The sequence below is a fragment of the Lontra canadensis genome, unplaced genomic scaffold (assembly GCF_010015895.1).
Source record: "Lontra canadensis isolate GAN:19392208 unplaced genomic scaffold, GSC_riverotter_1.0 scaffold92, whole genome shotgun sequence".
Classification (NCBI taxonomy): domain Eukaryota; kingdom Metazoa; phylum Chordata; class Mammalia; order Carnivora; family Mustelidae; genus Lontra; species Lontra canadensis.
Genome location: NW_022631086.1, coordinates 728,275 through 751,358, shown reverse-complemented (window position 1 = coordinate 751,358; position 23,084 = coordinate 728,275). Strand labels below are relative to the sequence as shown.

General features: G+C 46.5%; 1 protein-coding gene across 1 annotated transcript in view; it reads right to left on the bottom strand.

Annotated features, from left to right (window-relative positions):
• The window catches only part of MTHFD1L (methylenetetrahydrofolate dehydrogenase (NADP+ dependent) 1 like), a 183,700-nt gene that overhangs the window by 109,596 nt on the left and 51,020 nt on the right, over nucleotides 1–23,084 (bottom strand). The window contains exons 13-19 of the mRNA XM_032836357.1: nucleotides 22,054–22,100; nucleotides 17,272–17,379; nucleotides 16,345–16,419; nucleotides 14,996–15,098; nucleotides 10,231–10,307; nucleotides 5,676–5,816; nucleotides 2,709–2,777 (exon numbers count right to left, since the gene is read on the bottom strand). Of these exons, the coding sequence (XP_032692248.1) occupies nucleotides 2,709–2,777; nucleotides 5,676–5,816; nucleotides 10,231–10,307; nucleotides 14,996–15,098; nucleotides 16,345–16,419; nucleotides 17,272–17,379; nucleotides 22,054–22,100 (620 nt within the window). The remainder of the gene's footprint in view (nucleotides 1–2,708; nucleotides 2,778–5,675; nucleotides 5,817–10,230; nucleotides 10,308–14,995; nucleotides 15,099–16,344; nucleotides 16,420–17,271; nucleotides 17,380–22,053; nucleotides 22,101–23,084) is intronic.

Below are 23,084 nucleotides of genomic sequence, written 5' to 3'. Positions count from 1 at the left end.
TCTCTAAAATAAATAAATACAATCTTAAAAAAAAAACAATCTTTCCAGGAGAGTCTAGCGTGCAGCCAGAACTGAGAACTACCAGTCTCCCGGCAGCCCGCAGCACGGTAACAAGCCATGTAGTAAAACTAATAGGTATTCATTAATTATTCAACAAATGTTTGCTGAGCACCTAATATGTGCAAGGCAGCTTCTCAGAGCCGTGATGTGGTGGTGAGCCCGGTGGGATGGGTCCTGCTCCCATCCTGGACAAGGAAGTAGGGAACTTTTGGATGACACTCCGTGCCATGCCAGAATGACAAGACAGTGACAGGACACAGTGACTGGGGCTGTGTTGAACTGTGGCCCGGGAAGGCCTCTCCAGGGTGCTGATATCTAAAGGACACAAGTCCTAACGAACAAGAAGGAGACAGACACATGAAATCAGTAAAATCAGGAGGAACATTCCAGACAGGAAGAGAGAGCATGAGGGAAGAAGGAGGGAAGAGCCAGGTCCTGAAGGGTTTCCAGCCGGAATGAGGACCAGCGCAAACCACCCAAGAGCTCTAAGCAGGAGACCAACAGGAGCGATTCAGTTTTCAAGCTCCCAGGCAGCTGAGCAGACAGAGGATTCTGGAGGAACGACTGTTAACAGCAGCCACCATGGCAGGGCGGGAGGGCACACTGGAAGCCAAGACGGCAAGAGAAGTGGACGGGTCGGAGACGGGTCAGGGAGGGAGGCTCTGCAGGGATGGAGATGGGTGGGGGAAAGGGAACCAGGCTCCGGGACGACTCCTAGGATTTTGGCTGGAACCGCTAACTGGGTTTGAAATCAAAGACCCTATTTTATAACCAGGTTTGATACGCAATGGTTCTCAGCAAGTACACCCACAACTCTGAAATTCTGAGGTCAGGAGATTCAGAACGAGAGATGGGGGGTTAGGGAGCACCTGGGTGGCTCCACGGGTTAAGCATCTGCCTTCGGCTCAGGTCATGATCCCAGGGTCCTGGGGTGGAGTCCCACATCAGGCTCCCTGCTCATCGGGGAGCCTGCTCCTCCCTCTCCCTTCGCTGCTTCCCATGCTTGTGCTCTGTCAAATAAATAAATAAAATCTTTAAAGAAAAAAAAGAGTTCGGGGGTCAGCCCATGGCTGATGGAGTGGGAGGGAAGTACGGCTGGAGAAGTGAGAGTTCAGACCCTCTCACATTTAGAAGCTGAGCCAAGGCCAGGCCAGCAAAGGAGACAGGGAGGGGGAGGGGGAGGGAAGACAGTGGGAGGCCCAGAGCCACGGGGTGTCCCAGAAGCCAGAAGAACCAAGTGCTCCAGACGGAAGAAACATCAGCTGGGTCAGACCTTGTGAAGAGACCACACAGAGAAGGACAGAAAAAGGAAGAATTGGTAGCACAGAGGGACAGGTGACCTTGACAGGAGCATCCAGGAGAGGGGGAAGCTCGGGTCAGGCTGAAGTTATGAGGAGAGCCAGGGGACAAGACGGAGACCCTGGCCATAGACATTAATGTCTGACCCTGACAGAGCAGAGAATGGAGCAGCAGCTGTGTGGGGACACTGGATCCTGGCAGGTTTGGGGACTGTTTTAAGACGGCCTCTACCAGAGCATGCTTGCGCGACACTGGAATGCCAGGAGAGAGGAAGGGGCTCACTTGCGGGAGGGAGAGACCCCTCGAGAAGGTGCTCGTGTTCTCCCCTCCCCGGCTCAGCTCCGCACCTCACCTCAGACCTTCCAGCTCTGGATGGTTCTGCCATTTCCGTCATGTTGCCTCATGTCCAGATTCTTGCTCTGCTGGAGCCCTTCTGACCGGAGAGCTCACCCCTGCCCATAGGCCTTTGCGCCACATGTCACCCTCTGCCCAGAAAGCTCTTCCCCTGTCTCCGGGTCCGTTCACATCGCTGGTCATCGGACGCCACCCACCTCACTCTCTGTTCTCTCATTCCCTCCTGTTTTTCTAATTCAGTCCTTGCCACCAGCTGACATGCTATGTATGGACTCATTTCTCGATCGTCCGTCCCCCCCACTTAAGGACAAGCTCCAAGAGAGTGGGACTTGCTGTCCTAAGCTCCTACGGCAAGGCCTGCCCACATGATGGGCTCAGTGAATACTGAATCTTCACGATAACCCTGCTCTGTTACTATCACCATTTTACCTGGGAAAACAGAGGCTGAGATTAGTAAATACTTGGCCGAGGCCACGGCCAGTCAATGGCGGAGGTTGCACCCAAACTGAGCTTTCTCTCGGCTCAATGAATGAATGGATGGAGACTCTGCTCACTTTCCTCCAACCTCCTTGCCCCCTGGGCAGGAGCAGGGTTAATCTTACGAAAGGCGGCATCAGCATGCTTTCTGCGAAACCTTTCTCAGCATGTGCTCTGTGTTTTGCTTGGGAAAAACAAACCAAAGAACCCTATAATGATGATGAGAAGCTAAGTCCAAAAGAGGCAAAACAGAAAAAACATCCCATAAACATGGCACCTAACTCACCAACGTATTCAGATACGTTGTTCAGATACGGAGTTTTTAATGTTTCTACTGCGTTACCCAAGGCAAAGAATCCTTACATACACTTTTAACTTTTTTCAGATGACCCGGGACTTATTCGGATGCTCCCCGGGGGCCCACATGGGCTGGAAACGCTCGCGTCGTGTGGGGACGCACACCTGATGTGATGAACGCAAACTCTGCCAACAGTTTCCGTAGCGAGAAAGTCACTCACCTCCAGGGTCTGCATCAGATTCGGTTTTATTGCATCTTTCATCAAAACCGTCAAGGCACCCGTGACTCCCTAAAGGAGAGAAAAAAGAAACCTGCTTTAGACTGTTGACAAAAGGTCATCCGTGCCAAGGTGACTCTCGTGGCCATTCCCGGGCAGCTGGCCTCGTAGGTGGGCATTCCCACAGGCGGCGGCGCTCCCATCCGAGCTGCAGGGGACACGGCGTGGCTGGCCAGACCCTTCTCGCCCCCACCAGAATGGATGTCAACCATTCCGAGACATGAAGGGCAAGTGGCAGTCCTCACCTTTTTTGAAAAAACCTTCCTTGGTGGTGTTAAAGAGGCTTGCCCTAAAGCAGATCTTTTGGTCTGCCTTCCGGGGTCTTCTGGCAATTACGCACATTATTTTTTCATTATCAGAGATTATACTGTTGCTTGAAGGAATCCGATAACATATGAAAATCAGGCTGTTGACCGAGCGGGAAATGAAGAGGGATAAAGGGAAGTGTCTAAAAGCACCCATGTTTCTAAAAGCGACAGAGAAGCCACTGGTTTCCCAGGGCCTCACCCCACAATCTAGAAGACCCTCAGAAAATGGCTACATTGGAAAAGCTTCTCATTTTCCGTCTCTCATGCCTGGAACGGAGCTGATGCCTCCCGCACGTAAAACACGGCTGCCTCCTCCCAAGCCTGCAAAGCTCTGGGTGGGGCTCCCGCTGCGTCCCTGTTCCCCATTTCTGAAAAAGACAGACGGGAGACAGAAGAAACAGGAAAGAAAACTGAGAACTGCTGGAATAAGCGGGTCAAAGGCCACAGGGAAGCTGTAGAGAAACAAAATCAACAGAACAAAGCTCTTTCACCTTTTCTACAGATGCCGGCCAAGTGCCTTGGCCGCACCGTAAGGCGGCAATATGTGTAAACACCGTGGGAACATCGCCTTGAGAAGATAAACGTGGCACGTCATAGAGCTCAACACATCAGGGGGCAGAATCTTGAGGGTTTAAGGTTTACAGGAAAATCCAATTTATTTTCTGTTTTACTGTACAAGATAGATGTTATACAAAATGCCACCAACCTATTATAAACAATATTAAGATGTTTTACTGTGAGAGTCACTGGCTAGGAAGGGCTCAAAGAAATTAGTTCTTTTCTTTACACAGAGCAGACAGAAAAACAGCAGTCTGCTGAGCTTTCTGGATGCTGCGTTTGCTTACACTTCCTGGTATAAGCAAGAAACTAGAGGCGGAAGGAAGGTGGACATTTCGGTTCGACCGCCTCAGGTAGCACACATCTGATGATTTTCCTGAGACATCTCTTATCTTTTGTTGCTCCAACACACTATCCTCAAGCCCATGCAGACAGCCGCTCTGGGGCTGTCATAGTCACTGTGAACTCAGCACCTGTTCCATGTCCCGTGTCCAGGGGGAGAGAGTTTGGACACATTCTTCCAGAGGATGCCATCACCTTATAAGAAACGTTGAGAAGCTATCTACTCGAATTCTCGTGCAAGACCTAAGTCCTTTTGGCCAAATCAGAGTATATAAAAAATTATAAAGGAGTGAAAAGAAAAGACGGAAGCTCTTAAAATCTTCCTTTAATTTTCCATGAAAGACCAGCTATTGATGGTTCCAGCTGGTAGGAAACATAACTGGAAGAAGTTGGGCGCTTTTTGTAAAAAAGAGACACAAAATATGATTAAAGGGAGTAAACTTGGGGTTTGTTTTCAGAGCTAAGGTTTTTGCCATACACATGTGAAAATAAATGTAGGGGAAATCATGCTGCAGAATAAGTTTCAAATTATTTTGGATGCATATTTATTGATACCCAAGATTAAGAGGATACAGGGGAATATATCGATATGGAAACCGTAATACGTTAGTTTACATAGACATGTCACCATGTTCGTGGTTTATAAAAAACAGTACCCTTAACAGCAACCTGGATGTGGGTTTTCTCATTCAGCTTTATTATACGAAGCATCCTAGGGGCTGCTAACAAAAATATTTAATTTAGTGCACAAGGGGCTGCTAACAAAAATATTTAATTTAGTGCATAAGAACTACGAGATAAGTCAGTCAGATTCGTCTCTTCAAAAGCGGCCAAAAAGTGATTAAGACACTCTGGCAAAGGGTCCAATTATGCCCTAAGCTCTCGGAATTAAAATATTAATTTGTCTTTTCTCTTTCCAACCATCAGCGTGCATTTGAACTGCCATCATGGTACATGACCCGTATGTGGGAAAGTTAGCTGAAATTTAGTGTGCTCGATGGCTTTCCCGATGCCTCCGTCCCACCTACACTCAAGCACGTGAAACAGCCATACCAACAGGGTTTAAGGTAACAGCAAAGATGGTGATTACGAAGAGGGAAAACGATGGGTGTGCCAAGTTAGAATGAGTGCTACAAGGGACAGTGACGCGCCAGGGTACCCAGAAAGCTAACGGGAGGCACTGTTGCACTCGAAGGGGAGCTAGATGCTGAGAAGGATTTAAGGGGATTTGGGTGTCATACCCAAATATAAAGAAAGCACAGAATTAAACAAGTCAGGGCCAATCTGCACTCTATGCTCCCTTTCATGAATCTGCGCTCTACGCTCCCTTTCATGAAGGTGGAGTCACTTTCTTCTTATTCTTTTGAAAGGCGATTTTCCTCCATCAGAAGCAGACACTATTGGCCTTTATGAAAAAGCCATGAGCTACAAGGAGGTCGCCCTGCCCGGGGCAGAGAGCAGAGATTGGGGCTGCCAAGAGTCCTGAAACGCTTAGAAAATACATGTCACGTGCTGTGGTTGCAGCCAGGGACAAGCACATCATAGACGCTGTAAGACAACAGGCTTGTGAGGGGAAAACGTGAGTGTAGACATGGTCTGGGATGTCTGTGACACACGCTGGTAAGAAGATGACCTCCATTCTCCTGAACACGGGCCAGGGACATTGCAAGCTCTCCAGAGCTCCTGGGATGGATGCACTCACCAAATCTTCCGCTGTCACGGGCTGCCCACTTTTGTCACTGGCCACCACCATTCTTCCCAGCCGCTCCTTCATGTCCGCCAGGCTGTCAGTCAAGGCCAGCACGGCCATGATCTCGCTGGCCACTGCAATGTCAAATTGTGCCTGAAAAGCAAAGGCAGAAAAAGGACTGGTCAGCGGTGGTGCCATCTGGACAGCCATTTGCATCAGGAGCCGTACTTCAGCGATTAAGTTCCCGAAGGCCCGGGGGTCTAGCCTCAGTGCGCCGATCTCACATCCTCGAGTGTCTGGAGTGCTGGAAACATGCACGGTCTTGTGCCTGGTGTCCTCTGGGGCAGGTTCTCTACCAGTAGCCACGCTCTTCCTGGATTGTTCTGCTGAGCTGGGCCGTGGTGACCCCCGCCATGACACTAGGTGGTTGGCTTTTGTAGCATGTCTCAGAGTTGTGATTAATGGCTAATGGGACTGTCTGATGCATGTCTCTTCATGACTGAAAGTGGGGCCCTGAAGGCAATAACTTTGGGAAGGCTCACTCCCACATCCCTGGCATGGAGGACGGTGCATGAAACAGCAGGCACTCAGTGTGCGGCCCCTAAATAAATAGCTGCTGGCCTCCTGCACTGTTGTTGTTGGGTGTCTGGGGGTGGCATTTGTCTGTCCAGCAAAGAGATGAGGAGCAGACAGTGAGAGACGGTGCTGAGGCCGGTTTCCCAGAGAGCTTCACAGAGCAGTGTGGACACCCCATCATGTGTAGTCCCCCAAGTCAAAGGTGACAACAGAATCAAATTTCAGCTGTCCGTGGGGGCTCGGCCCCATCAGACCTTGAAGCAACCGGCAATGAATGCTGGACAGCAGCTACTTTCTATGACATACGCCTGGGCCTTCCTAGTCCCTCTGCTGGCTCTCGCTGCAGGCGGTAGATGGTCCAATAGGAACTAAAAGAGAAATAAGGAAACTGCCTTCCTCCTCCTCCTAATTCAGCCACTGGACAAAATCACTTCATCAGGCTCTGCCTATATTCTCTTCTTCCCAAGGAGCCCGTGAGGCAGCCAAATGCAAGCTTACACAGAGAGAAAAGGGCTGTGCCCTGGTGGGGTGACCTTATAAGACATTTTATTGTTCATTTCCGTCAGCAACAAGAAAGGAAATGAAGGAAATAAGGAGCTTTCTGGCAGTTTCCACATTGAGATTTCATTAGTCACTGATGTAGTGAAAAAAATATTACCCGGGAGTCAAATACAACTATGCTCAATTATTACATTTTCAATATAATCCATTCTAAACACCAGTGACTTGTCATTATGTGATAGTTGGAATTCTCTACACTACTTTCCCTTAATATGCACTAAATAGTGCATATTAAAAATGCCTGAAAATTCGGAGGCTTTCTATGCAAAACATGAGAGTAGAGATACTCTTCAAATAGTAACTATGTAATTAAGTAGTATTTATAATACACATATTAAGTAGTAATTATAATACACATATAAGCTCTACATTAGTAGTCATTATAACTTCAAAATTCTCTACCTTGAAAAACATCAAAAAAGAAATTGGCTAATTTAAATATCACTTATTGGTAGGCCACAGTGTCTCAGTGTGGTAAGCATCTGCCTTTGGCTCAGGGTGCTGGGATCGAGTCTCGCACTGGGCTCCTTGCTCAGCAGGGAGCCTGCTTCTCCCTCTGCCTGCTTGTGCTCTGACAAATAAATAAATAAAATCTTTAAAAAAAAGTAAATCAACATCACTTATTAATTTTACTAACAAAGATGTACTTATGATCAGGCTGGTCATTTTTGTCTTGCAAATAAAGTATTTCAGAATCATATACAGAGATTGTTACTGTTTTTCACAAATTGACATGAAGGACAATATATGATGTTGGATGAATGTGATCAACATGGCTTTTCTGGAAGGTAATGTGGGAATGTGTATCAACACTGGGAATCTTCTTCTTTGGCTCTCCACTTACAGATCTGGGAATATGTCCTGAGAATATTGTCAGACAATCTACACAATTATGTGTGTAATGTTCTTGCAGCTTATGAGTCCAACATAACAAGTACCCTGAGTGCCCATTTATAGGAACTGGCCTAATTGGTTATAATACATCTGCAAGAGGAGTATTATATAGCTGTTATAAATGATATAGCGCTACCTTTACTAACATAAAAATATGTCAGGGGCGCCTGGGTGGTTCAGTTGGCTGAGTATTCAGCTCCTGAATTCGGCTCAGGTCATCACCTTGGGTCATGAGGTCGAGCCCCTCGTCAGACTCTAGGCTCAGCGGGAAGTCTCCCTCTCCCTCTGCTCCTCCCTGCCCCCTTTCTCTCTCTCTCAAATAAGTATATCTTTAAAAAGATATATGTCAAGAGTCTTTATTTTTTCTATGTCCTCAAGCTAGAATTCTTGGGTCATTTCAAATTTTAGTACAAACTATCATCCAAGAAACTTTACTAATGTAAACTCCAATGAAAACTGTATAAATGCCTCTACGTCTTCTTACTCTCAGTAACATTCAGTACTGATTTATGTTAAAGGCAGAGGCTTTAATCCACTGAGCCACCCAGGCCCCCTGATTTATGTGTTTTTATAAACTCACAGGTAAATAGCACCTCATTGTTTTAACTTGCAGTTTTACAACCACTTGTTGGCATTTTATTTGTGTTTGCAAACTGCTCTTATTCTACTTAGCAATTACCGAATACCTTCTACTGCTGTATAATGAAGTTCGCTGCTCTGACAGTACAGCAGGAAGAGAGAAGACAAAAACTCCTGCCCCTTAGAAAACTCACATAAAACGTCTGAGGAGGGGGAGGCAGAAACATGCAAGATAAAGAGAGCAGGCAGGGCACCTGGGTGGCTCAGTGGGTTAAGCCTCTGCCTTCAGCTCAGGTCATGATCCCAGGGTCCTGGGATCGAGCCCCGCATCCGGCTCTCTGCTCAGCAGGGAGCCTGCTGCCCTTCCTCTCTCTCTGCCTGCCTCTCTGCCTACTTGTGATCTCTGTCAAATAAATAAATAAAATCTTAAAAAAAAAAAAAAAGAGAGCAGGCAAAGGAAAGAGGGAGTTGTGGGACAGGCAGTCCCAATTTCTTTCTCTTTTAAGATTTCATTTATTAGCGAGAGCACATGAACAGGGGGAGGTCAGGCGGACAGGGAGAAGCAGACCCCTGCTGAGCAGGGCTCCATCCAGGACCCTGAGATCATGACCCCAGCCGAAGGCAGCCACCTAACTGACCAAGCCCCCCAGGAGCCCCCAGGCAGTCTGGGCTGTAAAGGGGAGCCGTGAAGGCTGCACTGAGAGCAGCGTGCCAGGATCACAACGAGGGAGCTCTTCCGTCTGGTGCCCGACTCCTTCCTTACAGCTAATGCAAACATTCCCTCCTGCTCTGTTACTGGTCTTTTGATGTTTTTGTACATGTCAGCTTTTCATGTTCAAAATCTTAACTTTTTATGACGTCAAAACAATCTCTTCTTTCACGTTTCTGGATGTCACGTCCGTGACCGCTGACACGGACAGCAAGCCCTGCCAGGTCCGACCCGGCCCAGCTGTGGCCTCTGCCTTCTCTGCTCAGCGGGCCTGACGGCTGCTGCAGCCCTCCTTCTCCTCGAGGATTCTAGGATGCAAACTCCTTTCCCTTCTGAAGTCGGGATCCATTTCCCAGGGCCACTGGCCACTGGTGCCAGAGAAACCCGAGGCCAGCACCGGGCTCACTCCTGCGTGATCAGTCAGGACATTTTTGTCTGTGGCAACTCTTCGCAATCTGCTTTACCCTTAGCGTTGGTGTGAGTATCACACTCTTCCCGTGCAGCACCTGGTGGCTCAGTTGTTAAGCATCTGCCTTCGGCTCAGGTCATGATCCCAGGGTCCTCGGATCGAGCCCCATGTTGGGGTTCTTGCTCAGTAGGGAGTCTGCTTCTTTCTCTCCCTCTGCTGCTCCCCCTGCATGTGCCCCACCCCTCTCCATCAAATAAATAAATAAATAAAATCTAAGGGGAAAAAAAATCTAGAGGCGTGCTGTACCTGACTGAAAAATCAGAGTGATTTTATGCTCCCTAAGCATCTGTCTCCACATGAAATGGAAGTAAATATCGTAACTTACCTTCTGCAGTTTCTGCTTTTGGGTAATAGGACATTATTCTTCAAAACATTTCAGGCTACTAAATAACGAGGTGTTTACTCTTTGGTTTATGAAACTTGAGTAATGTGTTTGAGATTTTCTTTTTTCAGTTGTTACGCAGAGGTAGAATGAACTTGATGGATTTATAATAAAATATGTAAAAATTTATACTCAAAAGACACCCTGAGTGGTTCTTTCCAGAACTACAACTGAAGTCACCCAGGAAAAGGATACTAAGAAAATACTGGGGCCGTTTTGCCTCCTGCACCCCTCCCAGTCCTGCTGAGGGATGGGAGCAACACCTTGACATGATGAGAAACATACTGGCCACTGTAGGTGGACGACCGAGAGGAGAGAAGCAGAGAACCCACATCAGGGTTGGTGCAAACCATCACTAGCAAGAATGGAGCTTCGCCCACACAGAAAGGTCACGTACCTGCCGGGAATAGCCCTTCTCGGTGGGGGCCTGCCCAATCGTTATTTTTCGTAGAAATCGGTCATTTGTATCCAATACTGAAAAAGAGATAAAGCTTCTTCAATCCACAGGTACAGACCAGCTACCCCGTGCACCTGGAACTGTCGTTGAGGGCCAAGGAGGCCGTGGGAGGCAAGAGGTAGGTCTGGCTATGCTGCCCGACATCCCAGGGAACAGACATAGAGCCAGATTGAAAACATCAGGCGGCACTGAGTGCCGTAGCAAGATGAAGGCGGTGATATGATAGGGTGTGTCAGGGTGGGGGTGAAGGCGGGGTGCCATGTTTGACTAGGTAGTAAAGGAAAACCACTTCCGATGTGGTCACATTTTACCCTGACCCCGAGTCACAAGAAGCCAATTTTGGTTCTGAAAACGTTCAACGCTGAACCACCGCAGGATGCAGCCACGACAGTCCTAGGTATACAGCCAGCAGAACCCAGAGCGGGGACTCGAACACGTCTCCGAACATTCACGTTCACTGCGGCATCCTTCCTGACACCCAAAGGTGGAAGAGCCAAGTGTCCATCAACAGGCGAATGGATGAAGAAAATGTGGTCTGCAGACGATCACACAGCCCAAACGGAGGGAACAAACAACCACACATGGGAATGGTATGCGTCATGAAATCAGCCGGAGAGGGAGGACTAACGTTGTATGATCCCACTGACGTGAATTACCAAACTCACGGAGTGAGAACGTGGAACAGTGGTTGTGGGGGGCTGGGGAGATGGGGAGTTATTGTTCAATGGGTACATAGTTTTTCTTGGGGATGATGGAAGGTTCCAGGTATAGAGTGTGGGGATGGCATAACCTGGAAGCCTAGTGAACGTATTTAACACAGATCTTACACTCATAAATGGTTAAAATCTCATGATATGTATTATTTTACCCCAATACAATAAAGCAGTAAGGTGGGGAGGGAGGGAAGAAGTCCGCTGTGATTAAAGCAGGTACCAATTTGTATGGCTTTCGCTGGTTTGTCTGAACGGCACTGACTTGCATTTGTTTGTGGAAACTAGGTCTATTGAGTACAAACCGGAATGACGATGGCAAGAAATCAGCGAGAAGGATGTGGGCTTCACTAATAATTCATGTGGCTTCTAAGAACAAGCTGCCCGCCGTGACGACGCATTATATGGCCCTGACAAAACTGATGGTGAGAATTCTGTATTTGGGGACTGAGAGCATCTTAGGATGAGAAATGTCAAGCTTTTCCTTCCCACACGAGGCCTCCGCCGGCCTGCCCACCTTGCCCTCCCATTGTTCCCTGACTGAGCCGGTGCCACTCTCCATGCGACACGCCCTCTCTCTCACATTCATATACACAAACACACTCACGCGCACACTCAAACTTCACACGTCAAACACATACAGGCCTGGATGATTTGAAGGTCCAGCCAGAGTCTACACAGAGCAAGAAACGCTTTTTGGAACTCCCACTAGCTAGTACTTATTGCCAAGACCTGTGGCACAGCCACGGTAAAAACACTTCCCACTCTGATGTGCGGGATACGCAATCCTGGCATAAGACGGGTATGATGTTTGCGTTGGAAATTCAGCTGCTGTTACTGAGCAGAGAGAACACAAACAAACCAAAAAGAAAAAAATAAAAAAGGCTGGCAGGATCCGCTCGAAGCAGGGCCATTGGAAGGCTGCGTGTGTTACGGGGTCCCAGCAGGTTTTGGATGCTTGGTGGGGAGACGTGTGGGTGTGTCAGGACCACGGAAGAGACGGGAAAATTAAATTCCTACACACAAGGTAGATACCAGGAAGGAACCGTAAGTTAGTGATGCTTCATTCCGGCCTCTCAATGTTAGAGCTAAAGCTGGATGGCGGAACGCACGTGTTCACTCCAGAAGAGTCACTGAGGGCCAGTTTTGTGCCAGGTCCCACGCGAGCGGGCCAGGGACACAAAGACGAACCAGATGTCAATCTCAGATCGGAAGCTCGGACTCGCACAGGAGAGATGGAAGGTACAGGTGATTGTGGGTCTGCGGGGGGCCTCAGGCACTACCGTGCTGCCTGTGTTCTGAGGAACACCCACGGCGAGCGGAGCGGTTTCCTGAACAACAGCGGTTGGGGTGTTGGGCAGGTCAAGGCACTTGATCGGGGAGGGCATGGCCACTGTTTTTGTTTTGGGGGTAGAACTGTCATGATTCCCTGCAAGGCTGGCTGGGGGGGCCATGCTGGGAACCAAGAACTGATGTCACTTCACTGAGGGTGACTGAGGCCTGGGGGACCTCTGTCTAATGGCCTGGAGGTGGATGAACCAATGAGACAGGAGAGAAGAGAAGACTGTAGCCCCCTACATGGGAGGGGCGGTGCTCACAGAGGCAGGGTCTCTTGCTCCTCTGGGAGCTACAAAATGGCTTGGTGGCTACTGTTCCTTCTTCTTCGTTTTTAAGATTTTATTTATTTGCCAGAGAAGGAAAGAGAGAGAGAGAGAGAGCAAGTGAGCACAAGCAGGGGGAGCAGCAGGCTCCCCAGTGAGCAAGGAGCCCAATGCGGGCTCCCTTTGGCTCAGGGAGATGCTTAACCCATTGAGTCACCCAGGCGTCCCTATTTGTTCCTTCTTTTTATGTTGTTTCTGGAATAGTCTATTGGCTCTGGTCCCATGTTATTGCCAGGCAATGAGGCCCATAAGCTTCTGAGAGGAGACACAGGGTGAAAGAAACATCAGTTACATTTCTTCCAAAGGCAGAAAGGAAAGGCTGGTCCTTCCATAAATCCATGCCATTCGTATAGTCCGAGGAGAGGTGTGCAGCCCCACACCATCCCTGAGTGTCCCCCAAGTCATATAAGGACCTAATCTCATCATGAGGATTACGCGATTTCTAGGTCAAACCTCATATCGCCTTTAAAAAAAAAAAACAAAAAAAACTCTACATTAAATGTCCTCAATTCACTTGGTAAAGAGTTCCATTTTTTATATTAATTCATGGGAGTCAGAGCCAAACTACCTAGCAAATGTCATTCTAAACTCTTCCAATCCAGGTTGCTTGTTGACACCCATAATATTTTCTTTACTTTAGTACCATTAAACAATCACATAATTCTCGTGTTTATCTGGAATAGCTTTTGAAAAGCTGTCACTTCCGTTATTAAAAAAAGTCAGCAGGCTTCCCAATAAAATGCTGATGACGTTCATACCCGTTATTACAACTGTCGTTTCTCTATTAAATAATAAATTGTGGTTCATTCACAAAGGAATATTCTAGATCCATGTAAAGTTACCACCACAATAAAGAGCCAATGAAATGGAACGTGCTACTTGTAACATACACGAAGCTGGCAGGATCCAAAATCTATAGACATGTAGACCTTTTTTATTTAAAAAGTTATAAATTTTTATAGATTCTACATATATAGATTTTATATAAAAATCTATAAAATGTAGACAAAAAAAACTCTATATTTTTTTGAGTTTCCAAAACGGCGTTCCTCTCCCTCGGCATGGGAGACAAATGCTCAGAACACTCCTGCTACGGCTCCCGTGATGGCGTCTGCTGATGGCTTGGGCAGTGCCGTTGAGTTTGCAAAGCACTCTCTCGCGGTAGCAGAACCAAGCCAGGCAGACTTGGCTAACTACTGTTCCATTTTACGGATGAGAAAACGGAGACAGTCACTCGTTAAAAGCTGCACAGCTCCGGGCGCCTGGCTGGTTCAGTGGGTTAAAGCCTCTGCCTTCGGCTCAGGTCATGGTCCCAGGGTCCTAGGATCGAGCCCTACATCGGGCTCTCTGCTCAGCGGGGAGCCTGCTTCCTCCTCTCTCTCTGACTGCCTCTCTGCCTACTTGTGATCTCTCTCTGTCAAATAAATAAAAAAAAAGAAACAAAAAAAAACTGCACAGCTCCTACCCGGTGGAGCCAAGACTCAGCCTCTGGTCTTTGTCTCTCCATTTCCTGGTTTACAGGAAAACACTAGGCTCTTCACGCACTGGTTGAACAGATTCTCAGAAGGAAAGCTTTGTGTCCCCTTCGTGACATGGGGGATACGGGCTGTGTCCAGGAGAGTCTAGGCAAGGGGATGGGGTGGCGACGGGGGGGCAGACAGGTAGAAGGACGAGGTTCGGCCCAGCTGTCTGGAAAGCAGACATAGAGGAAAAAGCCCCTTGGGGCCACATCACGGGGATGCTTCAGGACAAGCTTCCTGGCCGCCTCCGTGCCCCACACGGGATTTTATCACACACACTGCGGGCTTCTGTGCAAAGGGGTGACAGAAGAACATCTCTACGTTCTGAAGCTGCCAACCTGTGAGATGGGCGTGTGCTCACGAGAACATCTACTAGAAGGTCACAGCAATCAAGCAGGCATCTGATAAAAGACGTTCTGGAAGTGGGTAGGAAGGAGGAAAGCGAGGGGGCAGGTCTGAGGAGAACGTACAGAAGGGTCAGGCATCCAGACCTCCTGACCCTTCCAAGACCCTCTGAGCTTTAGGCGCTACTACCCAGGGAGAAGAAAAGGGAGCAGCACTCCCTGGGCGTGTGTCGGGAAAGTGAATGGGACAGAGCCTGGGAGGAGCAGCAGGCTCCGGAGGAGGAGTGACTCTTCCTCCTACGTAGGACACAAGGGTGAGCCAACAGGGGAGTTGACTGTTCTTGAAGCCACAGAGGGAGTCCGGATCCCACACTGGGAGGGCGAGGGGAAGACGTGAGACCGGGTGCTTGGGAAAGCGATTTCAGCTGCAACTGGACAACTGTCACCTCGAGCCCACAGGCAGCGCCTACCTCTCTGCCACGTCACGGTGGAGGGGTCGATGTTGAGACGGGCGAATTTCCCGATTTCCTCTTCCGTCAGAGCGTTGGGATCTGTCTTATTTATTCCCAGTTTCTAACGATGAAGGGGAACAATGTGATCGATTTTAGCAAGGAAGAGAAAGCAAAATGTACCCTAAATGATCCCTGTTATTTTATTTCCTCCATGACTCGGAAGTCTTTTTAGAGCTACACTGAACTAAAAACAAAACAAAAAAACCAGAAACTACACTGAACTTACAATAAATTGTGGGTAAGACCAATTCCTACCCAAATATCCCTGAAATGCAAGACACGGATATTTGTAATACACCCTAAATGACACTGAAATCAGGCGTGGCTGCTAGGACAGAGAACACGACTTGCTGCTGTCTGGGCCGAAGACTATCAGGACTGGGCGACGTGGCCATGTGTCCTCCACTCAGAAGGGACATAGGCTGCTGTCCACATAACTGATGTTCTGGTTCATTAGCTCTTCTTTCAAACACCAATACCAATAACTCAAGTCAAGGTGATGCCCGTTTTTTAAAAAACAAGTTATCTCTAGTACACGTGAAAAAAACATCATTAAAACTCTGAGTGCATCCACTTCTGTAAAGGAAACATTTTCTGAAAGCTCCTAATGAAGCATAAGAAAATAATCTGAAAGCATGAATGCCAACAGGAATGACCCCCATGTTGTGGCTGCTGAGGTTAGTCCAGCGCACATGGTCTCAACAAAGTAAACTTGGTTCGGAAGCAGGGTGGTGAGTTTTTAAAATCAATGATCACCCATCAGCGGCTGCCAGTTTTACCATTAAAGTTAGTTTTCAGTCTCTGAAAAGAGCAAGGGGGAATCACTGTGATAAGTAGGACAGCAGCAAACAGAACTAGGAAATGATAATATGGGTGAGGATTAAGATTGCTTTTACTAGTACGACCTTAGTTAGCATCTTCCTGCATAAAACCTGACATAGATACATTTTCAGGGAAAAATGTATCTTATTTCCTAGAAATTGAAGAAAATTTATGAAAGAGAAGGGCTCTCAGAAATTTGTCAGTGGACTAGGTACGCTGGGTCTGCAAAGCAGTCCTCTCAGTTTATGGAAGGAATGGAGACCTCAAAAGGGGAACTAGTCTGTCCACCAGCTCTTGGGTATAATCAGGTCTGAGGTTTCTGGTTCTCTTCTCTCTGTTACGTTGGTCTGTCTCTAGACTTTAACACCTCAAACGGTGTCTGAAAACCAAGATCAAATCAAGTTCAAAATTGCTGGTTTTGGTCATCTTTCTGACTTGTCTCCAGCATTATTTTCTTCTGGAAGAGCCAGGATGTGCAAACTTACTTTCAGCCGAGCAAGCTGAATGCTTGAAAACTCTCGAGCACCATTCACCGAAGGAACAAGTCGATTATACAGCGCCTAGAAACACCAAACAAAAATAAAACCCCACAAAAGCTTAAGAGCCAACTATGAACTTGGATAATTCACAGGATAGGACAAAGTTCATTACATTTATAACCACATTGTTTAGATTAGAGACCCTATTAAAATTCTTGGCTAAAGTAAACCATGCAGCCTTAAGTTCTATCGTTTTAATCAATCTGACTAGATCTGAAATAAGGCACATTGCAAAGACCTTGCATAAATATAAATATTTCTTTATCTACATAGCCTCACAAACATCAAATTAATATTTATCTATATTTGGCTTCCAAAACTCACAAGGGATTACTTTCATTGGAGGAAGTCGAGACCCTTGTAAATATGCCAGAAAGTCCCACTTTTATCCATGTCCTCTATGAAGAATTAGCACCTGGTACTCTATCCCCCTCAGGTGTTTGTTTACATCAGCTGTGTGCACCTGAAGCCCAACAAGGGGGTCTAATCCCTTTCAAATCACATCTAGAATGGCTACATGTAACATGACAGTATAAAAGTTAACTTTCTAATCCTCTTAGTACAGACCTGGGACTGGACCTTTGAACAGAATGAAGAGAACTGGTCTACCAACTGCCTTTAAAACTGAAAGTCCTGTTTCAACATACAACTAACATAATTCACCCAACAACACAGCAGGGGTCATAAACTCATTTGAGAAGCTGACCACAGCATGGATCTTCTCCCCAAGAAATAAAGGACGTGTAGAGTTCACAGAATGTTTTATATAATTTCAGACAGTTTACAGACTCCAAAGTTTTCTCAGGAACTCCTTAAGAATCTGGAAATCCCAGGATAAGATGCCCAAAAGGACCAGCAAGGAAACTTTCTCACCTTATCGGTTTGAGTGTTTTCATGTAAAATCCTCGTGTCAATAGCGGCGGCCAGGAGGTTATTGGCAGCAGTGATGGCGTGGATGTCCCCGGTCAAGTGAAGGTTGAACTGTAAATGACATGAAAACGTCTTTCTACTGGTCTCAGACAAGCACGGCAGTGTTCCAGGGCTTTCTGAATAAATAAACTATTGCACTAATTACACATAGCCTTATCATGAGCTAAGTCCATAAAACAGCCTAAATCAAAAAATCAATGTCAGAGTTTTCCACTTGACAACAAAAAACTCTTAAGCCGACTGGGTCACCACAAAGTCTTTTGTCTTTCGTTCTTGGGTTAAGGGTGAGACACTCTGATGGCCTTAATAATCAGTTTCCTTGTTTTCATGCACTATTTTCATGATTTAGAAAATAGTGTCACATCGAATATACTTTAAAATGAGGCAGAGAATAAAATAAACAGTAAGAAAAGAATAATATATGACAGAAAGCCTGAGAAGTAAAAAAAAAATGTTATCACCCTCAAGACTCTATTCTGTTATTTTCATTCTGGTCTTAAGTGTATGCATGTTTATTATTTGTAGACTGGGCATACTTATAACACATTTGATAACTTTTCATTTAAGGAACTTATTACTCTATGTGTTTTAATGTAATAATCTTGTTTATATGTAGTTACAGTTCACAGAATCTGTATAATGGAATAGATGTTCCAAAAGTTTTCAGTTTCTTGTGTCTAGATATTTAAATTGCAACCCAATTTTCACTTTTGCAAAGAAGGCTACAATTAAAAAGAATACATGCAAATAATTTTTTTTAATTAGTTGCTAATAAGCCATATATTTCCAGCAGTGTGGTTCCTGGATTAAAAATCTTGATAATACCACCAAAACTGCTTTCTGAAATAATTGAAGTGCCACGCCCAAAACCAGCTGATCAGTAAAAACCTCATTTTAAAATATAAAGTATGTGATAAGTAGACAATATGAAAAATTACATATTTATATTCTATAAAATTTATAATTTTTAATATCAAGATCATAACACCAAAATAGTTTACACCTTGGTTGTTTTTGTTTTTTTTTAAGATTTTATTTATTTATTTGACAGAGATCACAAGTAGACAGAGAGGCAGGCAGAGAGAGAGAGAGGGAAGCAGGTTCCCTGCTGAGCAGAGCCTGACGTGGGACTCGATCCCAGGACCCTGAGATCATGACCCGAGCTGAAGGCAGCGGCTTAACCCACTGAGCCACCCAGGTGCCCCTTGTTTTTTTTTTTTTTTAAGTAGGTTCCATACTTAGTGCGCCCCTTGTTTTTTTTTTTTTAAGTAAGTTCCATACTTAGTGCGGAGCCCAAGACAGGGCTCAAACTAATAACCAAGAGATCAAAACCTGAACTGAATCAAGAGTCAGACACTCAACAGACTTAGCCAGCCAGGCTCCCCTACACCTTAGCTTTTATTTATTTTATTTTTTTTTTAAGATTTTATTTATTTATTTGACAGACAGAGATCACAAGTAGGCAGAGAGGCAGGCAGAGAGAGAGAGGAGGAAGCAGGCTCCCTGCTGAGCAGAGAGCCTGATACGGGACTCGATCCTAGTGCCCTGGGATCATGACCTGTGCCGAAGGCAGAGGCTTAACCCACTGAGCCACCCAGGAGCCCCCACTTTACCTTTTATACTCAGTGTTAATATTACCAGCATTTTTACATCATTAAATAGTCTTCAAAATACAGTTTGTGTGCTATCCTATTAGAAGACATTTAAGACTGTCTCATGGGAAAATAGTTTAAAATTATATCTTTGCATACACAGCCAGGTTTTGCTTAGGATAAACTAGGCCAGAAGCTATGATAATTTTTTAAAGGCACTTGATACTTTTTTTTAACTTGCCCTCCAGGAAAATTTTACCAACATATGCCTCCCAGCAGTATATGTCAATCTCTCACTGCTAATATTTAGTACTATTATTATTATTAAAAAAAAATCCAACTCTGCCAATTTGGTAAGTCAAATAACTGCTAGTAGTTTTAATGTAGATTAATTTGATTATCACTGAAAACAAACAACGACTGGTTCGTTAACCTTTTCTGACGTTTCTATTGAATCCTTTCCCCATGTTAAAATTAAAACTGGCCTGTTTTTCTTTCCTTTTGCCTATTTGATATCTGTTGGGGTGTCCACTGGCCCCAAACAGGTCTCTCTTCTTCTGACCACAACCCCTTTGCCTCCACAGCTTTAGCCACATGGCCATTACCCTGGCCCCCCATCCTCCATTTCTGATCCTTTTTTTTTTTTTAAAGTAAGCTCCACACAAAGCATGGAGCTTGAACTCATGACCCTGAGATAAAGACCTGAGCCAAGATCAAGAACTGGACACTTAGCGGACTGAGCCACACAGGTACCCCTCCCTCCATCCTCTGTTAAAATGACTATGGGGTTGCTCAGCTTGCTAACCTGGATGTCTTCCCCCTCCTCATGCCCCTCATCTAATTCCGCAAGCCGAGGAAACATGTCTTCCGTCACTGACAACCTTTCTCCATCCTCAATGCCACCACCTTGGACCACACCACCATCTTTCCTCTGGTTCTCCTTCTAGACTCCTAGCATCCACTCTGGACTCCTGGCAGTCTATTCTCTGCACAGAAGCCAGGAGGATTCTTATAAAACTCAATTTATATCATATTATTACTTTGTCAAGATTCCTTCAATGGCGGACAATGATATTCCAAGAATATCCAGGCTCTTGGTCATGAACTTCATAGCCTGAAGGAGCTGGCCCCCGCCTGTTTTTATACCTCACTCCCTCCATCCCTGCTGGCCCACAGACACAAATTGGTGCCCTCTTGTTCGCTAAAGAGAACCAATGCCTTCTGCCTCAGTGCTGTCCTCTGAGCAGGTCCCACTGCCTGGGATACTTCCCCCAGCCTCATAATCCTGGCTCCTTCTCACCCTTCCAGTCTCAGTATTTTCACTTTCAACTCCTCAACCCATCCGGAATTTATTCAAAGATATCCCCATGACTGTTTATTAAGGTTATTTCGGTACACTGTCTATTCACGCACTCGGTCAACAAACATGGTCTGAGTGCTGGGCATTGTGCTCAGAGCTGGGGAGACAGAGAGATGAACGAGATACCAGAGGTCTTTGAATTCAAGGAACAAGTTGCCTGATTGTTTCTGGCTCACCTAATGATCACAAGGCAGTTACAACTATCATATGCCTTAAGTCTGCCCCAAGTCTGAGCCATGCAGCTGATGCCATGTGACAGCAGGACACCAATGCCTTTTGAATATTTGCGCAGAAATCCCCGAGCCATTCCCCTGGGCATGTTCCTTGTACTCCAGATCCCCAACCTGGCTTCCTGGCTCTGGTTCTTCCTGACTTGTGAATATTACTCATCCCTGTTCAGATGGGAGGCTCGGGGCTATCTTTTCAGCAATGCCCTGCACTATTCTCTCTCACCCCACCCCCAATACTCAAAAAGTGTCCAGATTGCCCTGACACTCAGGCCTCCATAGGTAAACAACTTTCCTATTCATCCAACGGAACCAACACACATTTCCCAGTGAGCCTCTGCTGTGTGCTGGGCGCCGGGCTGTGTGCCGGGTCTCTGGCCTCTAATGCACCCCGGGCTACCGATCCGGATGAGAGAAACAGAATCTGAGGGGATCCGGGGGGTGGAACAAAAGCTAGAGAAGGACAGGCTGAGGCAGGGAGGGCACAAGAGGAAGGGAAGAACGCTCCAGGCTTGGAATCAAGAGATGAGAGGCCAGGAGTTGGCAGGGAGTCTGACGAGGTGGGGAAAGGGCGGGTGCCTGTGGGGACCTGAGGCAGGGAGGCTGGGGCACACGAGGACCTGCCATGCTACCCGGCACGGATGGTGAGGGGATCGCCACTGAGATGCACTGAACAGGAAAGCAACCGGCTCAGACTTGGGTTTTGGAAAGATTTCTTGGGACCAGAAGTAAGAGGCCGATGCAGAGAGAAGTGAGGAGGCCTGCTCAGACGGTCAGATGCAGGGGACAAGGGGGTGGTGATGTGGGGGTAGGAGTTCTTGCAGAAATAAGAATGGACACCTTTGGCTTTTTATGCCCATTTTTCTTAGGAACTATTTTTTTTTTTTAGTAAAGATATTTTTTTTAATATATTCATTTGACAGAGAGAGCATGAGCAGAGGTGGGAAGCAGGCAGAAGGAGAGGGAGAAGTTGACTCCCCACTGAGCAGGGAGCCCAATGCTGGACTCGATCCCAGGACCCCAGGATCATAACCTGAGCCGAAGGCAGAGGCTTACCCATCTGAGCCACTCAGGTGCCCCTCTTTGGAACTATTTTGGAGTATCACTTTGCCCAAGGGAGGAGTCCAAGTCCTCCTGACTGGGACGTATAACTGACGACTGATGGGGAGCTAGGTCTCCACTGTCTTCTCCAGAAGCCTTGAAGCCACGTGGAGTTTGGAATTCGGAATTTTTGGTCATTTAGAAACAGTGTGATATATCTCTAGTTTTTTAATAATACACCCCAAGCAGGGTTTAGGTCTGCATCCGTGAATCAAATCTGCAGCAAAATATATGAATATTTACAGCAAATCCCATAGACACGAATGGCTCAGAACAGTCAGTGTCAGGTTTTGCCACTGTATGTCATGCAAATGGTTTTGGTCTGCAGAGCCTTTAGGATTCTGGGATTGAGGATCAAGGACTGGGCCTGGGCTTGTGGGGCCCAGCAAAAAGTTCCAGGAAGGAAAAACAGTGACACATGACATGTTTTTCTCGGAGATCTTACCTCTTCCATGGGGATGACCTGGGCATATCCTCCACCTGCAGCGCCCCCTGTAGGACAGAGAAGGCATTGTTTGAAATCCGTCACCAACTAAGGCCATGCAGGATGATCAGGGCCCTAGGGTCACAGCTCCCCCAACCCAGCAGGAAGGCCGGCACCCCCAAGATGAAAAAAAAGTGGTAAAAAACATTAACTGCCTCTCAAAGCAGAACAAAAAGGGGAAAAAGTCCCAACTCTGTCCAACTGTGCAATGGAAGGCCTTCCGTGTCTTGGTTTAAAAAAAAAAAAAAGATAAAAATAATATAGCAAAGGTCATTACAGCCAACACGAGATTATTTTATTCATTTATTCTTAGATCTAGGCAGCTGTGTTATCTAAATGCAGATGCTTGAAGTATCAAAAAAACTTGGTTCAAAAAAACCCATCTGGTGAACTCAGACTAACACATGGTAAAATTCAGTCAAGTGATTTTAGATAATCATATGTAAGGTCTGGTGTGCTGATTATCGCTCAAAATAGTAAAGTTACTACATTAAAAAGATTTCGTTTTCTTTAAGCAAGAGTGATACCTTCCGCGTCCTATCATTTCACAGTGCACCATGTCTTTTATATGCTATCTCATTTGGCCCTCGCAACTCAGCAAACCAGATACTATCAGCCACTTTGCGTAATCACAGATGTGGCTCAGAGAGGTGACAACCAGCAAACACAGTGTCACACAGCGGTAAGCGACACGGCCCGGATAAAACCACAGCCTTCTTGCTCCGAGTTTAGTGTTCGTCCCGCTGCATCATGTCTGACATCCTATGAGTTATCGGTACTTAACGAGCCAGGACTTATTAACGGCTGTGATGGTAACATAAACATCATCCTGCGAACAACCACCATTGGTGCCAAGAACCAATAGTAATCGCAGCAGGAAAGGCTGTTGTAATGTGAGCTGAAGAATGACGTCATGGCCAGTCAGCGGAGATGGGTAGGGAGTGTGCCTGTGCCTGATGTGGGCCCAGCACAGCCAGACAGAAATTTCCCCG